This window comes from Peromyscus maniculatus, chromosome 18, assembly GCF_049852395.1.
Source record: "Peromyscus maniculatus bairdii isolate BWxNUB_F1_BW_parent chromosome 18, HU_Pman_BW_mat_3.1, whole genome shotgun sequence".
NCBI lineage: Eukaryota > Metazoa > Chordata > Mammalia > Rodentia > Cricetidae > Peromyscus > Peromyscus maniculatus.
In genome coordinates, this window is record NC_134869.1 from 24,067,980 (window position 1) to 24,091,042 (window position 23,063).

The 23,063-nt window shown below is 44.3% G+C and overlaps 2 protein-coding genes across 9 annotated transcripts in view; one reads left to right on the top strand and one right to left on the bottom strand.

The window, feature by feature from the left end:
* Positions 1–71: 71 nt before the first annotated feature.
* Positions 72–3,840, bottom strand: LOC143269435 (uncharacterized). Of its 3 annotated transcripts, none has more exons than XR_013045856.1 (2): positions 3,275–3,840; positions 72–2,076 (listed from the first exon to the last, which is right to left on the bottom strand). XR_013045856.1 is itself a non-coding variant. In XM_076554671.1 (2 exons), the coding sequence occupies exons 1-2, from the start codon at positions 3,798–3,800 to the stop codon at positions 2,064–2,066; spliced, it is 381 nt and encodes a 126-aa protein (XP_076410786.1). In that variant the 5' UTR covers positions 3,801–3,840; the 3' UTR covers positions 72–2,063. The 3 variants fall into 3 exon arrangements, 1 of the variants encoding a protein (XP_076410786.1); XR_013045855.1 differs by having other exon boundaries at positions 2,961–3,840; XM_076554671.1 differs by having other exon boundaries at positions 3,433–3,840.
* A 593-nt stretch (positions 3,841–4,433) lies between these two features.
* Positions 4,434–23,063, top strand: part of Atp2b1 (ATPase plasma membrane Ca2+ transporting 1) — a 112,614-nt gene continuing 93,984 nt past the window's right edge. For 3 of the 6 annotated variants that reach the window (XM_076554676.1, XM_076554677.1, XM_076554673.1), the window contains exon 1: positions 4,434–4,575. The gene's annotated coding sequence lies outside the window, so the exon portion shown is untranslated. Of the gene's footprint in view, positions 4,576–5,008; positions 5,293–5,408; positions 5,444–23,063 lie in introns of those variants that run through there. The other 3 variants (XM_076554678.1, XM_076554675.1, XM_076554674.1) reach the window with 2 other exon arrangements.

A 23,063-nucleotide genomic window follows, 5' to 3' on the forward strand; every position in this document is an offset into this window, starting at 1 on the left:
TACACAGAGAAACCCTGTCTTGAATAAAACCAAAAAAAAAAAAAAAAAAAAAAAAAGAAAGAAGGAAAAGAAGTAAATAGTTTGTAATAAAACATAAAAATGAGTATTTCTGAATAATGTCATTTATTGAGTATATAGTAGATATCGAGTACTGTGTTTCGAATGAGTCTGGTAGGACACACCTGACGTGGAGGAGGCAGAAGGAAGAAAAGAGGGAATTCAAAGCAACCCTGGGCTACAGATAAGTTCTAGGCCAGCCTGGGTTATAGAATGGGAACCTTTCTTAAAAACAACAATAACAGGACCCCGACCCCCGCAAACAAAAAAACAGAAAAGCGAGAAACAAAAACCGTGTTGAAACTTTATGCACATATTTCACCCAAATTTTATAACAGCACTATGTTATATGACAATTCGGCATTAGTAATGGGAAAGCGATGCATTCTAATTAAGGGAGGCGAGGGCTCTCAAGGGTCATCAGGATGCGCTTGAATAACGGAGGACAAGGGAAATGGTTATGGTAAACTTGTTCACAGCCAGGTTACGTTCCCAGCCTTTTTACTGTGCATATTCTTTTCTATTAAATGATGTCTAGAGTAGATCTAAATCTGCCATGAGAAACCTTCTCAGCATTTTGGAATGATCTATTGGCTGGAATTTATATTTGGGGGTCAATACCATCTGTCTAAATTATACAGTTTTTGGGGTGTGGAAAATGCCTTACTCCTAGAAGGTACAAAGTATGTAGGCATGAAATAATTCCCAGCAAATGATGTCATCCAACTGTTTTGCATTTTTCATATATAAAAAAACTTCCTGTTTTGTGACTTGAAGATTCTTATTTTAGGCTTACTTGTAATTGTACTCCATTTAATTCAACAAATAGAATTAATTTGTTACTAATAAATGTTTTCTGTAGGTTTTCAGCTAAGTAATGTTTCTATCTCCAGGTTAATGAAAATTTGAGAACATACATAATTGTATTTTAGGAAGCGTTTGATATTCCTCCCACCCTGCTCCCTCCCTCCACCCATCAGTCTTCTTGTATTCTGTTATGATTGGGACTGACATATTTATATATAGAAGTCCATTTAAGGAATGTATCTTGTTTTAAAAACATACTACTGTTGGTGTCTTAATTTTGCTCTGTTTTTTTTTTTTGAGACAGGGTAGATTTGGTGCCTGTCCTGGATCTTTCTCAGTAGACCAGGCTGGCTTCGAACTCACAGAGATCCACCTGGCTCTGCTCCCGAGTAATGGGATTAAAGGTGAGCACCACTGCCGCTCAGCTAATTTTGCTCTATTGCTTAACACATATGATGCCTTTTTTTTTTTTTTTTGATACAGGGTCTTGCTATGTATTATAATACTGGCCTGGAACTCACAATGTACCCCAGGCTGGCCTGGAATTCTCCATCCTCCTGGTCCTTGCTTCCTGAGTGCTGGGATCATGGAAGTGTGAAATCATGCTAGGCTAGGATTCTTAAGAGAATCAAGAGCCTAATGTTTCTCTTCACATTTGGTTACACTGAGGAGTTTCTGCATGTGTTATAAAGCTTGACATAATCAATTTACCAGTAAAGATGTCAATACAATTATGCCATTAAAAGGAATTAAAGGATTGCACCTATTAAAATTGCCTAACATGTTATTGCATTTCCAATATAGCATCCAAAACAGTAACTTTTCTGGGGTTCATCCTTGTAAGTTTGGTATTGTAATTAAAAAGCATATTTGCAAAACTATAATATTATTTAGTAGAAAACTGCATTGTGTTGTTCCTATTATATGCTAATATACCTCCAGCTCAATTAAATTCATGGGATAAATTAGTTCTAAAATGAAGATGATATGCTCATATAATACACAAGGGCATTGATGACTTCCAGTAGCCCAATATCTTATGAGAAATAATTGCGAAGGGTTGAACTCTAGTCCAGTGCCAGGGTACTTGCCTGAAACCATGAGGCCCTGGTTCCATCTCTTTCACCAGACGGAAAACAAAAAACCCTAATTAAGCAATTCAGCATTTTTACATCGAAAAGTATGTCATTTGGGAGATTTCAGGATGAAGCCCTGTGGGAGGAAAAAAAATTGAATTTCTTAATGAGCAGTTACTTCTATATTGCTTTTAGCTTTAATTTCGTATTTGAAGGAATGAAAATATACAAATCAAATATACAGTACAATTATGTTGACTATATGAGAGTAAATTTCATCATGCATGTAACTCACGTTTATTAAAGTGCATACAACTATGTTCTGGGACATATACATTTTCACTCAAATAAAAATTTCATACCAATAATGTTCCATACTAAGGATGCTCAGTGATTTTTTTTCATGAACATATACTTTTAAAAGCATGCATTTGATGATTTAGAATTTCAACAAGCCCATAAAGTGAACAGATTCTAGTTTAATCTTTTATCAGTTTTGCTAGTGTAGCATACAATGATTCATTTATTACTTTAATGTCAAATTCCTGATTAAAGTAGAATGCACAATTCAATTTTCTACGGGGACTTCCTTGGTCGAAAGTTGAGAACCAGCCAAGGGTTTGTGGATGTGTCTGAGCTATTCAGAAAAAGATATTTCAGGGCGAGAAAATACTGGAAATTACCTAAGTGAAATTTAATTAATCTGCTTTCCTATTTGTAGATTTGAAATAGTATCAAGAAGGGCTATTTATTGTACCACACCAACCTATTCTCTGTGATGAAACAGAGAGGAAAAAAATGCCCAGTGCCAGTTTTACATGTCAAGGGCACAGTTCAGAGGGTTGGTAATGTCTAGCCTGGTGAAAAAGTATAAATGGAAAAAATGCATTTTTTCTACTAGTTTTATCGTGGAAAACTTGCTTTGAAACTCAGATATTTTGTTTCCAAGCCTTTACATTATTTTAAAACAAATTCTATCAGGTAGTGAACATACATAATGCAGTACTTGCCTTTCTTGACCTGTGTGCTTTTGAGAAGACTGAGCAACTATTAAGTCTTCCATTTCAGGGGTTGAACAAAAAGAACACTACAGAACTTTTTTTTTTTCTTTTTTCTGGTTAAGTGATACTGAAAATAACCCTGATAAGGTCTAAACGATCGGGGGACCTTTAAAGCAGAGGCGATCAGACGCGGAAGGGGCAGAATCCACATCTTTAAATCCGTGGACACAGTCAAGAAAACCCTTTTGAAAAAGTAGATGCGATAACGAGCGGTTTTCTTTCTTTCTTTTTTTAACTGCAACCCGTTCAAAAGGTTGAGCCAGAATCGGCTACCTTTTAACCATCGCCACACTGCACATGGCTCTGTATGCTTTCTTTTTAAATTTCTTCTCGTTTCTTTCTCCTCGGGAAAAGAAGAGGGCAGAGCTGACGGAGGAGGAATTCAAAGCCCCACAAGCTTGCCACAGGTAGAACAAGATTAAAAAGCAAACCTAAGAGAGGAGGAAACACGAGGACTTGAAGCCCGGACCGTGCGAGGCCTGTTTGCACCGGCCCGCGGACACCTTGTGGCCCGCTGCAGCGGGGATCCCCGGTGTCTGCTAGCCGGGCCGGCGCGCAACACGGGGACAGTGGGCTCCGGTCCCCAAGGGGGAGGCACTCCGGCTGTCTGTCGGGCGAGTGCGTCACTGTCCGGGACCGGAGACAGACAGGTCCGCTTAGGGAGTGGGCGCCCAGCCGCGGGGAGCCGTTCTCCGGGTCCGCTGAACCGGCTTCGCCTCCACCCCAGTGGGGGCGGCTGGAGTGGGACCCCGAGTGAAGGTCGTCCCGCTGCAGCGGCGGCGCTGGCGGCGACAGTCATCACTCTCCTGCCTCCGCACGCTGCGGGAGCCGCCCGGCCGCGCGCCTCGGAAGCGGCGGTGACGGACGGAGTCGCCGCCCCCTCCTCCCCCGCCGCCCCCCCTCCCAACCCCAGCTCCCAGCGCCCCTCCCCGGGCCGACACGTCATGGAAACACAGACGTCAGAGGCCGCCGGCCAATCAGAGGCCGCCGCAGGAGGGGAAAAGGGTGGAGTGGGGAGGGGGGGGAGGAGACGCGCAGGAGGGGGGGGCGGGGGCAGCGGGCGAGCCCGGCGCGCAGGGGTGGGGGGGGTTAGAAAGGAAGAGAGAGGGAGGGGCGCGCAGCGGAGGCGCGAGCCGCCCGCCTTGCACTCCGGCCACCCTTTCGGCACCGCGCACACGCGCGCGCGCGCGCGCAATCGCCGGCCCCGGGGCGGGGCGGGGTGGGGTGGGGTGGGGGGCGCGCTCGGTGGATCCACCCCCTTGAAACGCCCCTCTCGGGGAGGTCGGGGCGGGGGAGCGAAGCGCCAGTCCCCGGGCCCAGCCGGGCTCAAAAAAAAAAAAAAACCTCCGCTCCGTGCGCGCACCCCTGCGCGCGCGCCCGCCCGCCCGCCCGCCCTCAGGCTCCCCGCGGGCCGCGTCACGTGACCGCGCCCAGCCAAGGCGGCAGCGGCGGCCGCGCGAGCATCGGCGGCGGCGGCGGCGGTGGCAGAGGCAGCGGGGAGGCAGCTGCGCCGCCAGCGTGGAGCGGGAAGGCGTGGAGGTGTGGAGCCCAAGGGGAGCGTCGGAGTGGAACGGGTGAGCGTCCACCTTCCTCTCCCCCCCCAACCCCCCGACCCCCGAGACCCACTGCCTGCTCGGAAACGATCCCGCGGGTCACCCCGGTGCACACGGGGCCCCCTTGCCCCCCGGGAGCTGGCCGCAGCCCCCCTCGTGCTCCAGCCGTCTGCTTCCCGGTGTCCCCCGGACCCCGCCCCGGGGCTGCACCCCGCCCGCTGCTGCTGGCTGTTGCTGCTGCTGCTGCTGTTGCTGCTGCTGCAGCGGACGACGGCGCGGGGCCGGCAGAGCTGCTGCTGTGTGCCGAGCGCGGCGCGCCCTGAGCAGCGCGGCTTTGCGGAGCCGAGGAGGCGGGTCCTGCGGGGACGCGAGCGGCCACTCGGCGATCGCCGGGCTCTGGGCGGGGGCCGGACCGGGCGCCGCCTCCTCCTCCTCCTCCTCCTCCTCCTCCGCCGCCTCCTCGCGGTGCAGCGTGAGTAGGGAGCCCCGGCTGCTGGACGCCGAGAGTCTCCGGGCTCCGCGGCGGCCGCCTCCTCCTCCTCCTCCTCCTCCTCGAGGTGCAGCCGCACCTCCGCGTGGCGCCCCGAGCCCAGCGAGCCGGTTTGCGAGCACGTCCCGAGACCACCCCCCTGCAATCTCCTCGCCTCCACCTCTTCCCCCCCCCCCCTCCTCCGACCCTCCCGCCTATCCTTCCTTGATTCTTCCCCCCTCGGAAAAATGGTTCCCGCTGCGGGCGAGGTGAGTGGCGGCCACCTGCGGGGGAGGCCGGGCGGAGCGCGCAGGGCGCGGCGGGGGTCCTGACAGCTGGGCGCGCGGGGTGGAGCGCGGCGGGTCCCCGCGAAGTTGCCCGGAGCCGCCGGGGTTCGCTCCTGCTAGGAGACCCGTAAAGGTGAGAAAGATCTTCCTCTTCCCCCGCGCGCGCGCGCCTCGGCGCCGGCTCCAGCTTGGAGTCGCCGCCGCCGCTGTCCCGGTGGCTTCTCGGTCTCCACCCCGCGCGGCTCTCCTACTTCGCGGGGCTGCCTCCCTCGGCTGCCGCCACAGCCCATCCAGATACCGGTCGCCCCCACCCCGGCGGGTGCTGGTGACCTTGAGGGCAGCCGTGCCCGGCACTCCCTCTTCCCCGCGCCCCGGGAGGGTCACCCGTTTAATCCCTGGCTTGGGCCCCCCTAAGAGGTGCTGGAGGCGCAAGGTGAGGGTTCGTGCGTCGGCCCTCCGGAGGTGGGTGGTGTGATAGATGCGTGTCACCCAGGACGGTGACTCCCGGGGAGTTGGAGAGCCGCCTGGACTCTGTCTTCAGGTCTTGCGTCTGGCCCCCCAGGATGTTCACGGTTGCTTCCGATTTATGTTTATGTACTTAGTTTAAAAGAAAAAAAAAAAAACAAAAACAAAACCAATAATCTCCGCGCTGTCCTCGGGTCCCCGGAAAGGGTCAGTAAGAAGGAGGGTGGCATTCCAATTGCGGGGGGGGTAGTGGGGTGGAGAGGGCGGGGGTTCCTCTCTGTTTCATCTTGCAAGAGAATTTTGTGGCTTAGCTAGTTAGCGACCCCTGGGTCTGCGCTTCGGTCTCTGCCTAGGTCGGTGTCTGTGCGCATTTCATTCACCAGTTTACTGCGGGACTCTGGCGTTGGGAGTGCTTTTTGCTGTTGGCGGCGAGAGGACCCCGAGGGAGAGCATGGGGACAGGGGTCTGCAGGACCGCGGAGGACGCGAACCTCCGCGGTGGGCTGATTTTTACCCTTCCTGTGGGTTCGAGCGCCGCAGACAGCCACCTTTGGCTGCTGGGCATGCTACTTTTCTGGGTTTATTAATAATCTAATGGCTCCTGTTGGTATCGATTGCTGTTCCTGATAAATTAGTTATATGGATTTTTTTTTTCATACGTGTGTAGGTATATGCACGTCTGGACTGTCTGCCTTTCAACATGGAAGGCTTTGTTGTATTTCACCTCCCCCACCTGAGGACAGTCTTTACTTTAAAATAAGATTCTTGCTCAGCGTAGGTGTATTTTATAATAATAAGTACTTGTAAGGGCCTGGTTTGTATAAAGCGCTCCTAGGGCATCCCTTTGGATGGTGGCCCATGTGAGTGAATGGAGAGCCTTCACTTGCTCTGCCACCAGCCTTCCCTAGGGAGACTCCCTGTCCTTGTGTGTGGCGGGGACGGATTGGGAGAATTAAAGAGGGATTGGAGGAGGAGAATCTGCCTTTTGTACTTGTGTGCTGCGTCCAGCACCCCCACCCCAATCCCTCTTTTCCCCCCTCCTGGTGAGGGCAAATAGAAATTTTTTTTTTCCCCTTATTGGGAGCTTTTGAAAGCTAGTGTATGAAATGGGCCTTTTAAGCCATGTTTTTTCAGGGAAGCTGTTTTAGTTTTTTACCTTGCTTTGGATAAGACAGTTAAATTGCTGTCATTAAGGGTGGATCTCTGTCCTGATTTTGGCTTGGGTGTAACTGCAAAAGATCTTTGAAAAGTAACTGTTATTTTCTACCATATAGTCTGCAAAAGTGAGTCACATTCGGGTGAGATGAGGACGGAGCGCCACCTTTGATTTAAAATTTTGTTAACCCCCCACCCCCACCCCCATCACATGGTGAAAATGAAGAGTATGGCTTCTTCCTACGGCAGTTGTCCTCCCCCGTATGCCCGTTTAGAAGGAAGGGGGATTTGTCTTCATTTTTTTTTCTTTCTGCATTCTGTAATTTCTAGACCTTGAGAGGGATTTCAACAGCTGGGTGGGAAGCCATGGTGTTTTGTTTTTAGTTGAGGCTCAGAGACCTTACGTAGCCTTCTAAGATGAGGTGCGGAACTACACTAGTTTTGACTCGTGTTGATAATAGACTAAGAGGATATTATTGATGATCTGGATCGACCGAGCAAAGGGGGCATTGCAGCAATGTTGTCCACTGTGTTGAGACATTCCAGCAAATTCCAGTACCTACCAGCATGGTAGTGCTTTGACTTTTTTTTTCTTCTTCTTCTTCTTTTTTTTTTAACTGCTGAGCTATGAACAGGTTATAAAATAAACACTGAAAATGTGGTAAAATTATTTTTCTGGCCTGACTGTGATACGGTAATTCTTTTCCATTCGTTATCTTGGTTTACCTGCCTTCCGTGGTTTCACCGGGGCTTATAATTTACTTGCCTTAAGATAATACGAATGAGCACTTTGAAAACAGGAGTACTTATATTCGAAGTTTAATCAAGACCATGTTGGAAAAAGTGGTTTCTGCGTACAGCTCCTCTCAGATGCATCTCATAAAAATAAATGGAAATTTTCAGGCTTGGGGGGGGGGAGATGCTGTCGTGACAGCTGAGCAGATGAGATTTCCCTGCTCTCTCTGCACATAGTCCTCTCTCCTTTCTCAAATCCAGATTTTTAGGGTACACTGTCTCTTCAGGCAGAGGATAATTTTTTTACTGTCATCCGTGGAACACGAGAGAAAAGGATGTAAGCTTTTAAATAATGGGTAAATTAACACGGGTATTACCTAAGACGGATTTTTAATTACAGACCACAAGCTATTATTGCTGTTTTATCTGCATTTAAATTTTAATTCAACATTTGTGAGTTCTTCTGACTACTGTAAAACATCAGATGTTGAGCTGTAGATAAGTATTAAGCTATAATTAAATAAAAAAAATCCGTTTGAGATGATAGATTATTTATGCCTTCACTGCTACAAGGCCTCCTGGAGCCATAGAATATGGCCCTGGTAACCTTGTACATTTAAAACCATGAACTTGATGCATGCAGAATAATTAATACTTTGCTAAATGTGTTTTGATAAAATCCTTTATTTGGGGATTCAGTTGACTAACTTCCCTGGGCAAACATGCTAACTTCATTTGAATGGAACAATCGCTTATGTGGAAAGAGTTCAAGGATTTGTCACTCAGTAAAACTATTATAACATTGAACATCAAACAACATTTGCCAATTTTTCCTATATTTTATACATACAAAGTTTAAAGCGGTATTTTCATCTCTTAATGGAATTTGTAATTAATATGAGAAAACAGGAAGAGTAAGGATCAGGAAGCAGAGACTTAAAACTTACGTTTCTGCAGCTCATGTAAAAATATTTGCTTGATGATTTGGGAGGGAAAATGATTTTCTGGTAAGTGTCTTATAGAAAGGTGCTATTAATAGCTTATTTGGGGATTTACAGACTCTGAGGTAACATTGCTAGGAAAATGATACACAAGGAACATTTTGAAAAAAAAAAGTGACCATTTCTTAGCTTTTAGAAATGTTACTTAAACACACACCAAATACACTGCCTTATTAAAGTTTTTGTTACAGAAATTGCCAATGAAAATGGAATAACAAAATTAAATGACCATTTTGACAACTCAGAAACTCATAACCTGTTCACTGTCAATATCCTTATACTAGAAATGAGTGTTAATAAATGGCACATTAGGTAAATAGGTGGAATCCTTTTTTTTTTTTTTAAATGTCAGATTCTTACTATGTAGCCTTGGCTGGACTGGAACTCATCATATAGACCAGGCTAGCCCTGAAGTCATAGTTCCACCTGCTTCTACCTCTTGAGTGTTAAACTGAATTCTTACGTTTAATATTTGTAGCATAGGAGATACTCAGTACTGCTCAATATTTAATAGTCCCTGAAAAATTGACTCTGTAGTCTCGGTTGTGTATGTGGCATAGATTTTTTTTTATTTTTCTTCTGATACTCTGTTGTATGGCAGATGCTTCCTAGTAGCTCTTCAGGCTTCACCCTGGTTCATGCTTTATAACAGTGACTAGGAAATACTCATAGTGTGGTTTTTTTAACATGCTGTGCCTCATGATTCTCATAACAAGTAATTTTTCAAAATGAGTTATTAGACAGTTGTACACCCCACCACAACCACCCCCCACTCCTCCCCACCCCGTAGTCAAGGTGATTTATCTAGGTTCAGTTCATGTAGCTAACAGATAAATCAGCCAGACCTGGACTCCAGATTATCCAGAGGTGTCCCCCGAGTTCTGCTCACTCACTCTCTTCTCACTATATGTGTTTGTATAAGTTTATGAATATTCACATTATATTCATATTCATAATATACAAAAGGTCAGTTTCTGATCAGTATACATTTAATAATATAATAATAAAAGTAAATTCACTTAGGCTTAACTTTATAGTTTAATTATTGCTTATGCTTGGAGTAATATAAACAATTCACAGATACCCTGATTTGCCTGACAATGAGTGAGTGAATATGAAGATCTGTAAAATATTATAAATTTATATTTTTTTAAAAAATCCTGTTTCCGGTGACCTTGCTGTTTTGCAATAATTTAATTAAAAATAAAATTTGTTAGAGTAAAGAAGTTCCTTTCAAATCCTGTAATGTTTTATGCGCTTGTTTTTCTGCCACAGGTATGTTATCTAAACTTTTTTAGAATATTAATTTGTTGAGCAGGGGAATTTAGAAGTTTAAATTGGTCCCCAGTGAGGAGACTTTAGTTCATGAAATCCAAAACCTTGTTATAAATCTCTCACACACACAAAAAAGGTGGTGGTTCTCAACTGTTGGTGCGATTACCTGGGGCAGTTACTCAAAGCACAGGTCCCTTGGCATTGCCCTGGCAATTCTGATTCAGCAGATTTTGGGTGGGGCCTACCAGTCTGCGTTTTTGAAAAAGAATGATACTGAATTTGTAAGTTAGGTGGAATTGTAACATTGTTAAAAATCCTTTCATGGTTCAGGAGGAAATCATTGATATATTTTGAACATAGCTGACTTTATGTTTGTAAATAGTTTTGACTGTGTAGAAAAGTTTGATTTGTTGGCTTGGGTAGTTTTTGTGGCAGTTGTAAAAACTGATAGATGGAAAAATCCTCTCTTAACTGTGTATGCAGAGTCATCTTTCAGAAGATCTATCTGTGGTTACTTGTTAAGCATGTCAATTCCCAGACAGTGTTCTTTCTTATGTTCATGCCTAAATGTCTGCCACCTTCAAAGGACTTGAACACAGGTGTCTTTTTCTAAAAGTGACTAGTGTTGTGTCATCATAGTTTTGTGTCTTTAGGCTTCAGTCTACCTCTTGTCTTATTGTTAGCGGGGAAAATCCTAAAAAATAATGGACATAAACAAGTAGATAAATAGTCACCCTTTTAAATACCATTTAGCAAAGAGCTACTTCAAAAGTAGCTTTACCATAGTACTGATGATCTTTCCAGGATATTAATGATGCTAGATTGATAACTTACCAACTGGACACCAGAACAAAAGTTAGTGATGTTTCACTCCCACGTTAATAATTTGTGTAGCTAGGTAAGATCCATTTCATCTGGTGTTAAGGCTGCTTTAACTGTTACATACTATATATGGACTAACTGCCTTTAATAACCTTCCTGATTAAAATCAGCCTTAAGATGCAGTTGTTTTATGTATGTCAGTGTATAAAGAGTACATGCTTTAAAATGAAAGTGGCTTCAAAGCCCACCTCAAGACTTCTGAAAACTTGTTTTTATTTTTAAAACATAGCTTATTGGTTGAGCCTTAGGGAACAGTTAGGAGTCACGGGGTATAATTTACTAATGACTATGGAAATCTAAATTAGTATTTTTGGCAGAGTGGGAAGACTCCTCCCTATAGTCTCTTAAAGCTGTTGTCTATTGAATTTCCCAAAAACAATGTTAACTGAAGAATACATGATTTTCATTAAATGACTTCTTTGGTAAGAAAATTATTTGCTGTTTGTAAGTAGAGTAACTTCTAACACTGTGGTTTCCAGCATTCTGGGATTCTGGTTTTGAATTAATGCTGCTGTCACCTGGGCCTCCAGAGACAAGGAGCATACTTTTGAATGGACCACTGCCTGCTTACACTGTGAAATCTGAGATTATACTCTTCACTGAAAACTGGTATGACTGCGGGACAGACCGGGTACATTTACGAATAAAATGTTATGTTTTCTGAAAAGTGAATGTTAGAAAGGATTTGACCATTTAACTTAAAAGGAGCTTTTACAATAATTGTATTGTTAGCAGTGTAGATCTGTTCGGTTTATTAACCTAGGACGTTCTCCTGCTACGGAGACTAACAGTCTTGTTCTCAAAGTTTCTCAGTTTATTTACTGTAATCTACTTTTCATATTTGTGTTGAAATTTGTTGCCCTTTTTCTTTTTCTTTCTTTCTTTCTTTCTTTTTTTAAGAAAATACCTTATCTGGTTGGCATCACTTACTCACCAACACATTTAATAGTTCCTCTTTTCTTTTTTAATCATATACAACTTATTCTGGAGTCCTTACGTCAGTTGAGTAACCCAGTGTTTTCTAAAGTGTGTTTGGAAACCCTAGCTCTTAGAAATATTAAGGGTTTGAGGAAGCAGGCAGAGCTGAAATCTAAGATGTACTGTTTATGCAGTTTTTCCACTTGGGATTTCTCCACTGCTTTAATGTGAGAATATGGATAGAACCTGTTCTATCCACACGTGTTCGGTGTTTGCTTCTATTTCATAGACCACCTTCAAGGAGCACTGATCTCATCAGTCAGCCTTAATCTGCTCCTAACCAGGGTCACTAGTTTGTACAGTCGTGGGGGGTGCTATTCATAAGAAGAACATCAAACGCATTCTGTTTTCTGGAGTTGAGAGCCGCGCTGTATGCGTAGCACTGTTGACTGTCCATTGGAGACAGTTGTATAGTCTGGCTGTTCCCCTGGTTCCCCTTTCTATGACTTCATACACGTGTTTCATCTAACCTGAGAAAACTCTGGGTCTTCTGGTGGAAGTATGCCGATCATTCAAAGCTCAGCACCTGCCATTCTTCATTAATCTGCCTATCCTCAGTTTCTCTGATTTTCTATTCTTGGCTATACGCTTACTGGTTTTGTCCTTAAGATTTATTTCTCTTCTTACTTACACGTATTTTTTTGTGTGTGCTTGCCTAAGTGTATGTGCCCCATGTGTGTGCTGGAGGCCGGGGAGCAGTTGGATCCCATTAAGCTGTTGTTACAGGCAGTTGTGAGCCATCGGATAATGGGTGCTGGGAACAGAACCCAGGTCCTTCAGAAGGGCAGCAGAGGGCTCCTAACTACGGAGCCATCTCTCGAGCCGAAGTGATCCGCTTCTTACGTTATAGATCCCCTTTCTGTAAGGGTTTTCATTTGGAGGAGATACTATGGGAAAGTTGAGACATGGGTTCATTGAAGATGTATAGGCTTGGAGATAACAGATGTTCGATCAGAATTTGTTACATATTGATTGGGTATCTATCCTTTGGTAAGGTAGAAATAACAAGCGTGCAGAAAATTGAGAATTTCTAAAGCCTGTTTTATCTTTGACTTTTTAACTCTGCTTCTTTTGCTTCGAAGGACAGTCTGTTTTGCTACTGGTAGAGTCCTTTTCATTGAATATCACTAGGACAGTAGGTAGAATTTACCTTCTATAGGGGACGTATTTTCCGTTTGTAAACAGTGTGGTGTATTCATTCTTAAGAGACTTCATTTTGATTCTAAAAAGTAATTATAGTTAAGATTTGTATTTTTAATCAAAACGTGTATGAAACTCAACTCTCAAAGAATTAATAAAAATGAAAAAGAGAACAAGTTATTGGGAAAAAATATATATATTTTAAATAACTAATTTTATTTTTGGCCTGGGCCATCGTTGTCTTTCATTTGGGCTAATGTTGAAAGGTGCTTCCTGGGTCTATATATAACCTATCCCACTGGTACCTTGCATGGCGTGAAGGACCACACTTGGAAGCCTATGTTACGGCTTATAATTGAGAGTTCCCGATTGTGGATAGGACTGCTGGTGGAGCTGCTGTGGGCTACAGGTTCTCCTGTTGACGGCTGTTGAACAGCAAGTGAAGTGTTAGTCCATGAGCTCCTGTTCAGTCACTGTGGGCATCGGGAGGAAGTACGGGGACACCGTCTGTTAAAGTTTAAAGGTACGGTAATATGGTTATTCTTCCACCTGCCTTCAGGTCAGGAAAGACCACGTCTATCAATTCTACTGAATGCTCATTTTATACACGCAGCATTAATTTCAAGCATCAAGTGATGATATAAATTTAACATGTAAGTCATCACTCTCAAGATACTTGGGGGGGAAAAAAACTCTAGAAATTACCCACTTTCAGTAATTGGCATATTGTGTTCTTGTTTGTCTAACTATTTTAAATTCCATACATTTTTTTAAAGGGTTTTAAGGATTAATATTTTAAGTATTGATTATTTTTCTTTAAAACCTTTTATTTTGGGACATTATCCTGTGTAGGTCCAATTTATTGTCATTTGGGTAGTTTGTAAACTCAAAACAACTAATACCATGACCGAGAAACATGGAGGGAGAAGGGCCCAGTGCGTACGGAGAAGACGCCAAACAAGGATGGCCATTTAGTGAAAGAGCAGAGAGGGTGTGCATGCTGAGGAAAACGGGCCTCTCAGCGTCAGACTCCAGGTCCGGTGTTAGAACCCGAGGTCAGCCAGTCCCCTGTCCACACAGCAGATTGGGGTAATGGTTGGGTTGGGATGCCTTTGAGTTCGAACACCAGTCTTTCTGTGTATGTGGAGCACGCGGACCCACCTGATGTCTCCGTCCCTTTGTTTTCTTGCTGAAGCGTTTTCGGTGTTTTGTCAGGATATATTCCTCTGTGCGTCCACAACGAGAATGTCCACTTGGCTTTTCCCTCTGTGATTTCCGTGGATTCCACGTTTAAGTTCTTTCTTGTCTTTGCCACTGAAACCCTAGTGACTTTGAGTGGATGAAACACTTGGGTTTCTGTGTCGCCTCCCAGAAAAGTGAAAAGAGGCAAGTCTTTTTTAAATTAATTTTCTCTTTTAAGTTTAGCTTTCAGAAGCCTTATTAAACTTAGACCCCCTGTTTTTTCCCCCCAACCTTTAATTTCCAAATTTTGTTAACTCTGTCTTCTAACTTTGTATCCTTGATTTTTTTTTTCAACTGTGACAAGCCCTGTTTGGTTTGTGAAGACAAATAGATTCATTGAAAACCTAAGTTGTCTCACTTCATCAGAAGTTGTGTGTAACTAGCATTAATTCGGCTCCCTGTCAAGTGTACACTAAAAAAAAAACGTGAATAGTGAGTTGCTTAAAAATTTAGAGGAAAAAAAGAAATCCATACCATCCAAATCAAAGTGTTGGAAAAAGCTGCGATAGCCTTACATCAGAACTCAAGATTGCCATTTCCAACAACATGATGTTTACTGCACAGTGTTAGACCTTAATGAAGCAGCACGAAAAATTTTACATTATGATTTTAAAAAGAAATAAGACGAGCAAGCTAAATCAAAGACACAGACATCAGTGTGTGGCTGTCTAACTGGATTTCACTGTAGAAGATCTGACCCCCCCTCCCCTTTTGAACACACACAAATCAGGATCTTCAAGACTTTCTCCTTGAGTTGGAGAACTCTCCTATGCTACATGGCAGGCTCACTAACAGATGAATGAGGGGCGGCCCTTAGTGTACGCACCAAGCTGAATTCTAAACCGGTGATAGGATAGCCTCATAGCTACTCAGTTTACATTTCAGAGTTCCCCAAAGGCTCTGGGTGTAGCTCTGTGACCCCTCCATCCATCCAGATTACAGAAGCCTGTTTTCTGGGGAAGCTGAAAATCTTGAGGCCCACAGCTGACCAAGATACAGTCCTTAGGGAGTGCGTGCAGATCCTGGCCGCCCCTCATTCAGCTGTTCGTGTGCCTGCTGTCTAGCATGGGAGGGTTCTCTGGCTCAAAGGGAAAGACTTGAAGATTCTGCTTTGTGTGTGTCCCCCCCAAAGTGTGTGTGGGGGGTCGGTCTTTGTCAGATCTTCTCCAGTGAAATCCATGGTTAGAAAGGCACACGCTGATGTCTGTTTGTACCTTTGATTTACTCTGGTTGTCTTTTTAAAAAGTCACATGTAAAATTTTTCTTACTGCTCTTTTAAGGTCTAATACTGGGCAGTCAACATCGTCTTGTTTAAAGTGGCAGTTTCGAGTTCTGATTTATGGCTCTCTCTGTAAAATCACTGCAGTCAGTATGTGTTGTCTCTCCCATAAAAATGTCTTTCTGTCTCTTTCTACCACACCCCTTCCCATCAGCCCCTGCCACTTTCCTAGCGTAACCACTGATCTGTCCCCACAGATTCATTGGACATTTCTACAACTCTGTGTACGTAGAATCACGCAGTACATGCTCCTTTGTAGGCTGGCTTTCACTCAGTCTGATTATTTTGAAATCCATCCATGTTGTATCTATTAATAGTTTGTTTGTTTCTTATTGCTGATGAGGACGTCATTTATATAGCTATACCACAATTTGTTAATTCCAATAATGGACATTTTGGTTCAAGTATAAAGCCTAATTTGTTGTTTTTGAGTTATATTGCTCTTGTATCGGTTAGATCAGAGATTTAGGAATCATCCCTGCTTGTGTGGGGAGTTGGGGGAAAGTGTTGGTGAAAGGAATATGTGGAACCCCAGACTGGTAATGCAGGGAGGCCGCGCTGTCAGAATTATTTGCAAAGATGATGATAGTTTCTGTCAGTCATCTTGACGTCCTTGTGGGGATATTACCCCCCCCCCCCCAAATAAGTCAGTTGACGGAGGAGAGGCTGATGTGGGCTCCTGATTTCAGAGATTTGGGTTCGTGATTGCCTTGCCCCAGTGTTCTGGGCCTGTGGTAAGGCATCTTGTGGCAGAAGCATGTGGTAGATAGAGGACGAGATAACCCCAGGGCAGCCCAGAAGCAGGGAATGGGCAGGCTCCAATATCTCCTTCAAGGGCACACTCTCAGCGACCGAAAGTCCTTCCAGGATGTCCACGGCCTCACAGTAGCATCCCTCACAGTAGCATCCCAGGTTGGTAACTAGCCTAGCCTTTCACAAATATGCTGATGGGGGTAGGAGTGGGGGGCAGTATTTAAGATCTGAAAGCAGAATAAGTACTAAAAGAATAAGTACTACAATGAACAGTTAATAGATTAGAAAGCCTAGTTTGTGGCTGCCCCTGAGTAGAAAATGATGTAGGACGGCTAAGGGGATTCTTGATATTTAAAATAAAAGAGCATTGTGGATCTTGGCTCTAAACAAACTTAGAATTTTGTCAAAACTCCAGCTGAATAAATTTCAATGCGTGGATACCCCAGACCTGTCACCTGTTAGTCCCTGTGTCTGTTTGCAATCTCTAGTGTCTTAGATACACAAATCATGTTACTTTGGGTCAAATAACTTGCTTCTATGGAAGCATAAAGGAGTAGTAATGCAGTTATGCCTGAACATTTCTTTTTTTTTTTTGTTTTGTTTTGTTTTGTTTTGTTTTTTCGAGACAGGGTTTCTCTGTGTAGCTTTGCGCCTTTCCTGGAACTCGCTTTGGAGACCAGGCTGGCCTCGAACTCACAGAGATCCGCCTGCCTCTGCCTCCCGAGTGCTGGGATTAAAGGCGTGCGCCACCACCGCCCAGCTAACCTGAACATTTCTTTTGCAGAGATATTCTGTGGACAACTTATGGGTTTATTTTTCCCCCTTTCTGATTTCAAGCCCATTCTACTTAAAGTTCAAATTCCTAAGTCCTTATTATGAGGAACAGTGGATTGTTGCCATCCTTAATACTGTAGTAATGTTTTAGAGCTTTCTTCTCATGACACCTCAGTACTTCCAGTTACTCTGACCAGAAAAAGGAAATTGAAAATAACTGAGTAAAATGAATCGCCGTATACCAGTTTTTTACCTGTAACCCACTGTTCTGAGACAGTCACATGAGTGCGTTCTGTGGAATTTGTGCGTGAGATAGTCTAGAAGAAGATGAAAAGGGTCATTTATTGTTTTCAAGGGTTATTCTCAAGGCTGGGGAGATGAGTGAGTCAAGTGTTGGACATACAGGGACAGGAGTTCGGATCTCCAGCACCCACTAAATGCCAGGTGAGCATGGGAGCACACTTCTGGTCCCATCCTTGAGTGATGGAGACCGGGAGCTAGCCGGCTAGCTAGAGAAGTGGAATCAGCGAGCTGTGGTTTCAGTGAGTGACCCTGCCCTCATAAATAGAGAACAAGAGGAAGACACCTTGAGGCCGACATCCGACTTCCCTGTGCACGCACACACAGGTGCATGTATACCTCTAGACACGTGAAAATGCACATAACCACACACAGTTATCTACAGATGCAGTGACTTACTAGCTTCTGACTACCTAAAAGTGAAACAGCACGAATTATATCATGTTTGGAAGATAATGTAAAAGCAAAAGAAAATCAGGCTGGAGAGATGGCTCTGTGGTTAAGAGCACTGACCACTCTTCCAGAGGACCCAGGTTTGATTGCCAGCACCCACGAGGTGGCTCAGAACCTCCTCTAACACTAATTCTAGGGGGTCTGACGCCCTCCTATTCTTCTGCCCTCCACAGCCACCAGGCACACACTGGTACACGGACTACATGGAGACAAAACCATCTATACACAGAAGATAAAAAAGATTTTAAAGAAAAGTCTCTTATTCTGTGTCTGATAAACAGCTAGCTTTAAAATGTAATTATTTTGCTGTTTAAACTGTATATGTTTTAACCTCCTTGAAGTAATAAAGTGTGATTCTATTGCTTTAGAAAACCTGACATGCTTTCCCCTCTGTTTCAGTTTTCTCCTTGATGCAGATTAGTACGATCTATCCTGTGGCTAGTCCCTTATTTGGAATATGTTGGCTTTCCTCTCTGTTAAATAATCCCTCCATGTGAATTTATTATTTTTTTTTTTCAAGACAGGGTTTTGCTGTGTAGCTTTGCGTCTTTCCTGGAACTCGCTTTGGAGACCAGGCTGGCCTCGAACTCACAGAGATCCGCCTGCCTCTGCCTCCCGAGTGCTGGGATTAAAGGTGTGCGCCACCGCCGCCCGGCTGTGAATCTTTAATTGTAGATGCTTGTCTTTACTTATGACCATGCCCTTTTTTTTTTTTTTTTTTTTTTTTTGGTTTTTCGAGACAGGGTTTCTCTGTGTAGCTTTGCGCCTTTCCTGGAGCTCACTTGGTAGCCCAGGCTGGCCTCGAACTCACAGAGATCCGCCTGCCTCTGCCTCCCGAGTGCTGGGATTAAAGGCGTGCGCCACCAACGCCCGGCCTGACCATGCCCTTTATAATTATGAAATATAAAGAAGTGCAGTGACTTGTAACCTATTCCAATTTCCTTCCAACTTCCCAGAGTCAGGTGTTTTGGAATTTTTTTTTTCCTTCTTGGTTCTGTATATAGTTTCCTGACTATTTACAAGTCTTTCCGCTACTGTCTCGAAATCCCCTAGCACTTTTTTAAATGGTATACCTGTTTGACGCTTCCAGGAGCTGTTCAGTCTGAGAGTAGAGGATGTTAATTTTTCTAACACTTGCTCTTGGCATGGTGCCTATTTATGCCTGGGAGATTCTGTGTGACTTTGAGTGAGTGTCTTGTATCTAGTGTTGAGCTTGTATCCATTGGCTTCTGATGCTATAAGACATATGGTTCTACTCCACTGTTAAGGGCTCTGGCTTCTCTTCCAGAGGACCCAGGTTCAATCCCAAGGATCCACATGGTGGCTCACAAATGTCAGTAACTCCAGAACCAGGGGTTCTGATAGCGTCTTCTGGGCTCTTCGGGTACCAGGCACATGTGTGTTGCACAGACATACATGCAGGCACTAGTATACATAAAATAAAAGTAAAATACTTATCCCATCGCTTAGAAGCAGTAGTGTGCTTGGAATGAGAGTTTCTCAACAACTCCTGTTTCTCTTTTTTTAACTTTTGAGTTGACCCATGTGTTAGCCAAAGGACACAAATGAGCAGATTTGGTTATGGCTGCTATGTGCTTTATACATGGAACCCTTTCTGCAAGGAGAATTGACTGCCTCTGTAAACAGAAAGATGGGCTGATCTAAGGAGCAAATAGTACTAGGAAGAGAATCCTTATAGATCCCTAAGCAACTGTGAGCCCAGAGTGCCGGAGGGAGAGTCATGCCCTAGAATGGAATAATGTGGTTTGCTCTTGTTTTTTAGAACAGGCAACTACAGATGTTGTAACATCTAAACTTTGATGGAGATGTCTGTGTGGAACTAATAATGTATAATGCTGCATTGTAGGCAAAATAAGATTGTGGAGACATTTCAAGGTATTTTAGTAGATTTTCATATGACGTTTTCTGATTTGTTTTTTCAAACTAGATTTTGAGTGGAAGACAGTTTTTTTTTTAAAATTAAATACGTGTTTGTTTTTTTTTTGTTTTGTTTTTTTTTATTGTTTTTAACGGGGAGACAAGATCAGGAGTTCAAAGCCAGACTGGGCTACATGATACTCTGTCTAAAAAATAAAAAGAGGGGTACAGAGAGAGACATGAGGGGAGTGTGTGTGTGTGTGTGTGTGTGTGTGTGTGTGTGTGAGAGAGAGAGAGAGAGAGAGAGAGAGAGAGAGAGAGAGAGAGAGAGAGAGAGAGGAAAGAGGGGGGGGAGGGGGAGAGAGGTTGCTGGTCAGTCCTGGTGGGTGGGACTCTGCTGGAAAGAGACTGGGGAGCCCTGAGTCTGCACACTCCCTGCTCCTGTCTGGGTTTCCTTTTCTGTGAGGGTGCTTGCTCCTCAGGTGCTTCTGGCTTCCAAGAACCAGTATTGTGTGTTCGCCTCTCTCCCTTGCTTGTTCCCTTTATTAAAGGGGTATATCATTTCCAGCTGTTTCTATTTTTCCCTGACAAACTAGAGGGGAATTCTGGGTGTGTGCTTTCAGACCTCGGGGGTTTTGCCGCCCTTGTTTCCGTTCTTAAGAGTTGCCGCTGAAGATGTTCCTAAGTGGAGCCAAGGGCTGGTGAGTTAGGCTCTCCATTCAGGTATATGGACTTCCCCCTGCCTCCTTCCTTGATGCGTAGTAAGCTGGGTAGCATGGTTAATTCAGATTGCGTGGTTCCCCAAGAACCTGGTTCCCCAAGAATCTGGAGGAGTTACCTGTCCTGAAATGAGTGAAAACTGTTGACAAGGTTCTTGGGCCACACTCCTACTGGGCATTTGCCAACAGCCGCTAGTCTCGTGTAGTGTGTGCCCCCAGAGTTGAGGGAATTTAGACAGGTTTTAGGGTTCTTGACAGATGTTTATTTAGCCGAAACTGCAAATACATACAAGAAGAAGCTGGAGGTCATCCTTGAAAGCCAGCGATAATACAGGAATTGTGGGCTTTGGAATCAAGAGGGCAGCTGCGGAAGTGGGGATGTGGTGGGGAGAGAGAAAAGGTTAGGTAGTTGGCTGCAACCTTTTTACATTGATAGCTGCTTATATACGTGTCCTTGGGATCTCAGAACATGTAGGGTTTTGTTTTGTTCTGTTTGTTTTTTTCTATGTAATATCACTTAAAAAAATTATAGGTATAAAAGAAGTGTACCATAATGCGATTTTTATGTTGGAAGTCATTAAATGCCAGTCTTGGCGGGCCATAGTGGCACACGGTTTTGATACCATCCACTTGGCAGGCAGAGACTGTCCGATCTTTGTGAGTTGTAGGCCAGCCTGGTCTACAGAGCAAGTTCGGGGGCCACTAGGACGGACTACACAGCGAGAGCCGGTCCCCGCAGTCTTGAGGAGTGCCATGCGTGGACTGAGTCTTCCTGGAATGGGAAAGAATGAAGCCCCAGCAGGGCCAGAGGAAAGGTTAAGAGCTGTCTGGTGCTTTCTGGGCTAGCCTGGGGCTGTTGTTCATCCAGTTTCCTGAACCATGTCAAACAGAGTAGAAAACCAGGAAACTGGCAGAAAAGCGTTTTCAGGAGCCAAACTCTTCCTGTCAAAACTCCAGAAGCCTCTTTTTCAGCTTAGGTGTTTCCTTGGCATGTTTACTCACATTTTAGATTCATTCCTGTAAAAATTTCACAATTAGTTTCCTAATGTATTGTAAATGACAGAACAGATTTGAGAAGCAAAATTGTTTGGAGGCAAGCACAAGGATCGTGGTTAAAAAAATCGAAATTTGACGTCCTGATGGCAAAAGATGACATTTTTGAATTGATCAGATTTAACAGTCGTGGACAGTTGGTTGCAAAACATTGGCTCCTTGCTGCTCTCCATATCTGGAAAACCTTCACTTGGAACGAACATCATTTAAGACCCTGAGACTCCCTTCACGAAACACCCTACACCTCTCAAAGATTAGGTGCTTCTGACTCGGCATCTCAGGAATTAGTGGCCCTCTAGTTAGACCCTGCTGTGTGGTTCCCAGCTCTGTTGACCCAGTCATCACCCCAGTCATACCGGGAGACTTGGCTGGTTCCAGATGTGCACAGCAGCTGTTCACCGTTCCCTGCCTTTATATGTCGTATTCCTCTTCACTCAGTCCCTCCTGTTACAGAACACTGCTCCTCTTCAAGGCCCACTTTAAAGGCTAGGCTTTGATAAGCTCCTCCTCCTGCTTCCCTGCACAGAAGCATCCCCATGTCTGTGTTGCAGTTGTTTCTGTATTATTAATGTTTCCTTGACTCTGAACTATCAGGTAGGAAGTAAAGGATGAGATTAGTAACGGTTGTAGAGAAGAGGAAAGTATATGCACGCAGCAACGCTTGTGCCGATGGCTAGAGACAGTTCTTTTCTCGGTTGTTACATGTAATAGAATATATTCTTCAACTAGAAACAAAAAGAATTGTATTACTATTGGGATATCCTTTTTTTAAAAAAATAATAATACAGAAATCCAAGTTCAAGCCTTTTTGAGTTTCAAGTCAATTGAGTCACGCTGCTCTCTCTCTGATTGGGAATGGTGTCACAGCAGCTTGTTACTTTTTATAACCTGTGTTCTTCGGTCTTACCCTCCCCTCCGACTTTTATACAGTGGGCACGTAACTGTTCAGCTTGGCAGAATGTCTCGACGTGTTTGGATTTCATGTTTTGTTATTTATTTGATTTTTTTACTTTATTAAGTGTGTGAGAGAGTCTTGGGCAGTCAGAGACACAAGGAGGTCCGAGGACCCCATTTTCTGGGAGTCAGCTCTCAGCTGAAGCAGTCTCTCTCTCCACAGTGGACCCAGGCAAGCTGGCCTGGGAGCGTCTTCTCCTGTCCTGTCTCTCACCTTGTCTCAGGAAGCCTAGGATGACTCGATGTACCACAGCATCTGCTTTCTACCAAGGTGCTGGGCGTGACCCCAGGTTGTCAGCTCCAGCGGCCAACACGCTCACCCATGGAACCCTTCTCCTCGGCCCCAAATTTCACATTTTCTAATTCTCTGTGGTTTTCTTCTTTTATTTAGTTCTGTCGTTAATGTAATAATGATTGCCCTTTGTTAATTTGAAAATCCTTTTCTGAGCGCAGGCCGGTCCCTTTCTCTGTTATTGCCTGTCTGACGTGTGACAGGCAATCCGTGTAAACTAGAGTTTGGATTTCAGTGTTGTTTCTTAATTACAGACTTCTGAAAGATACTTTAAACAGAAATGGGGGATTCGGATTCCCATGGACTCAACAGCGACAGAAGGATGGAGTTTCCTATTTGGGAAGCTAATAGTGCTGAGAAGCTGGAAAGAATGACTGAGGAGAGGAGTGGAGTATTTCCATGTGTGTGTCTGTGTCTGTGTGATTG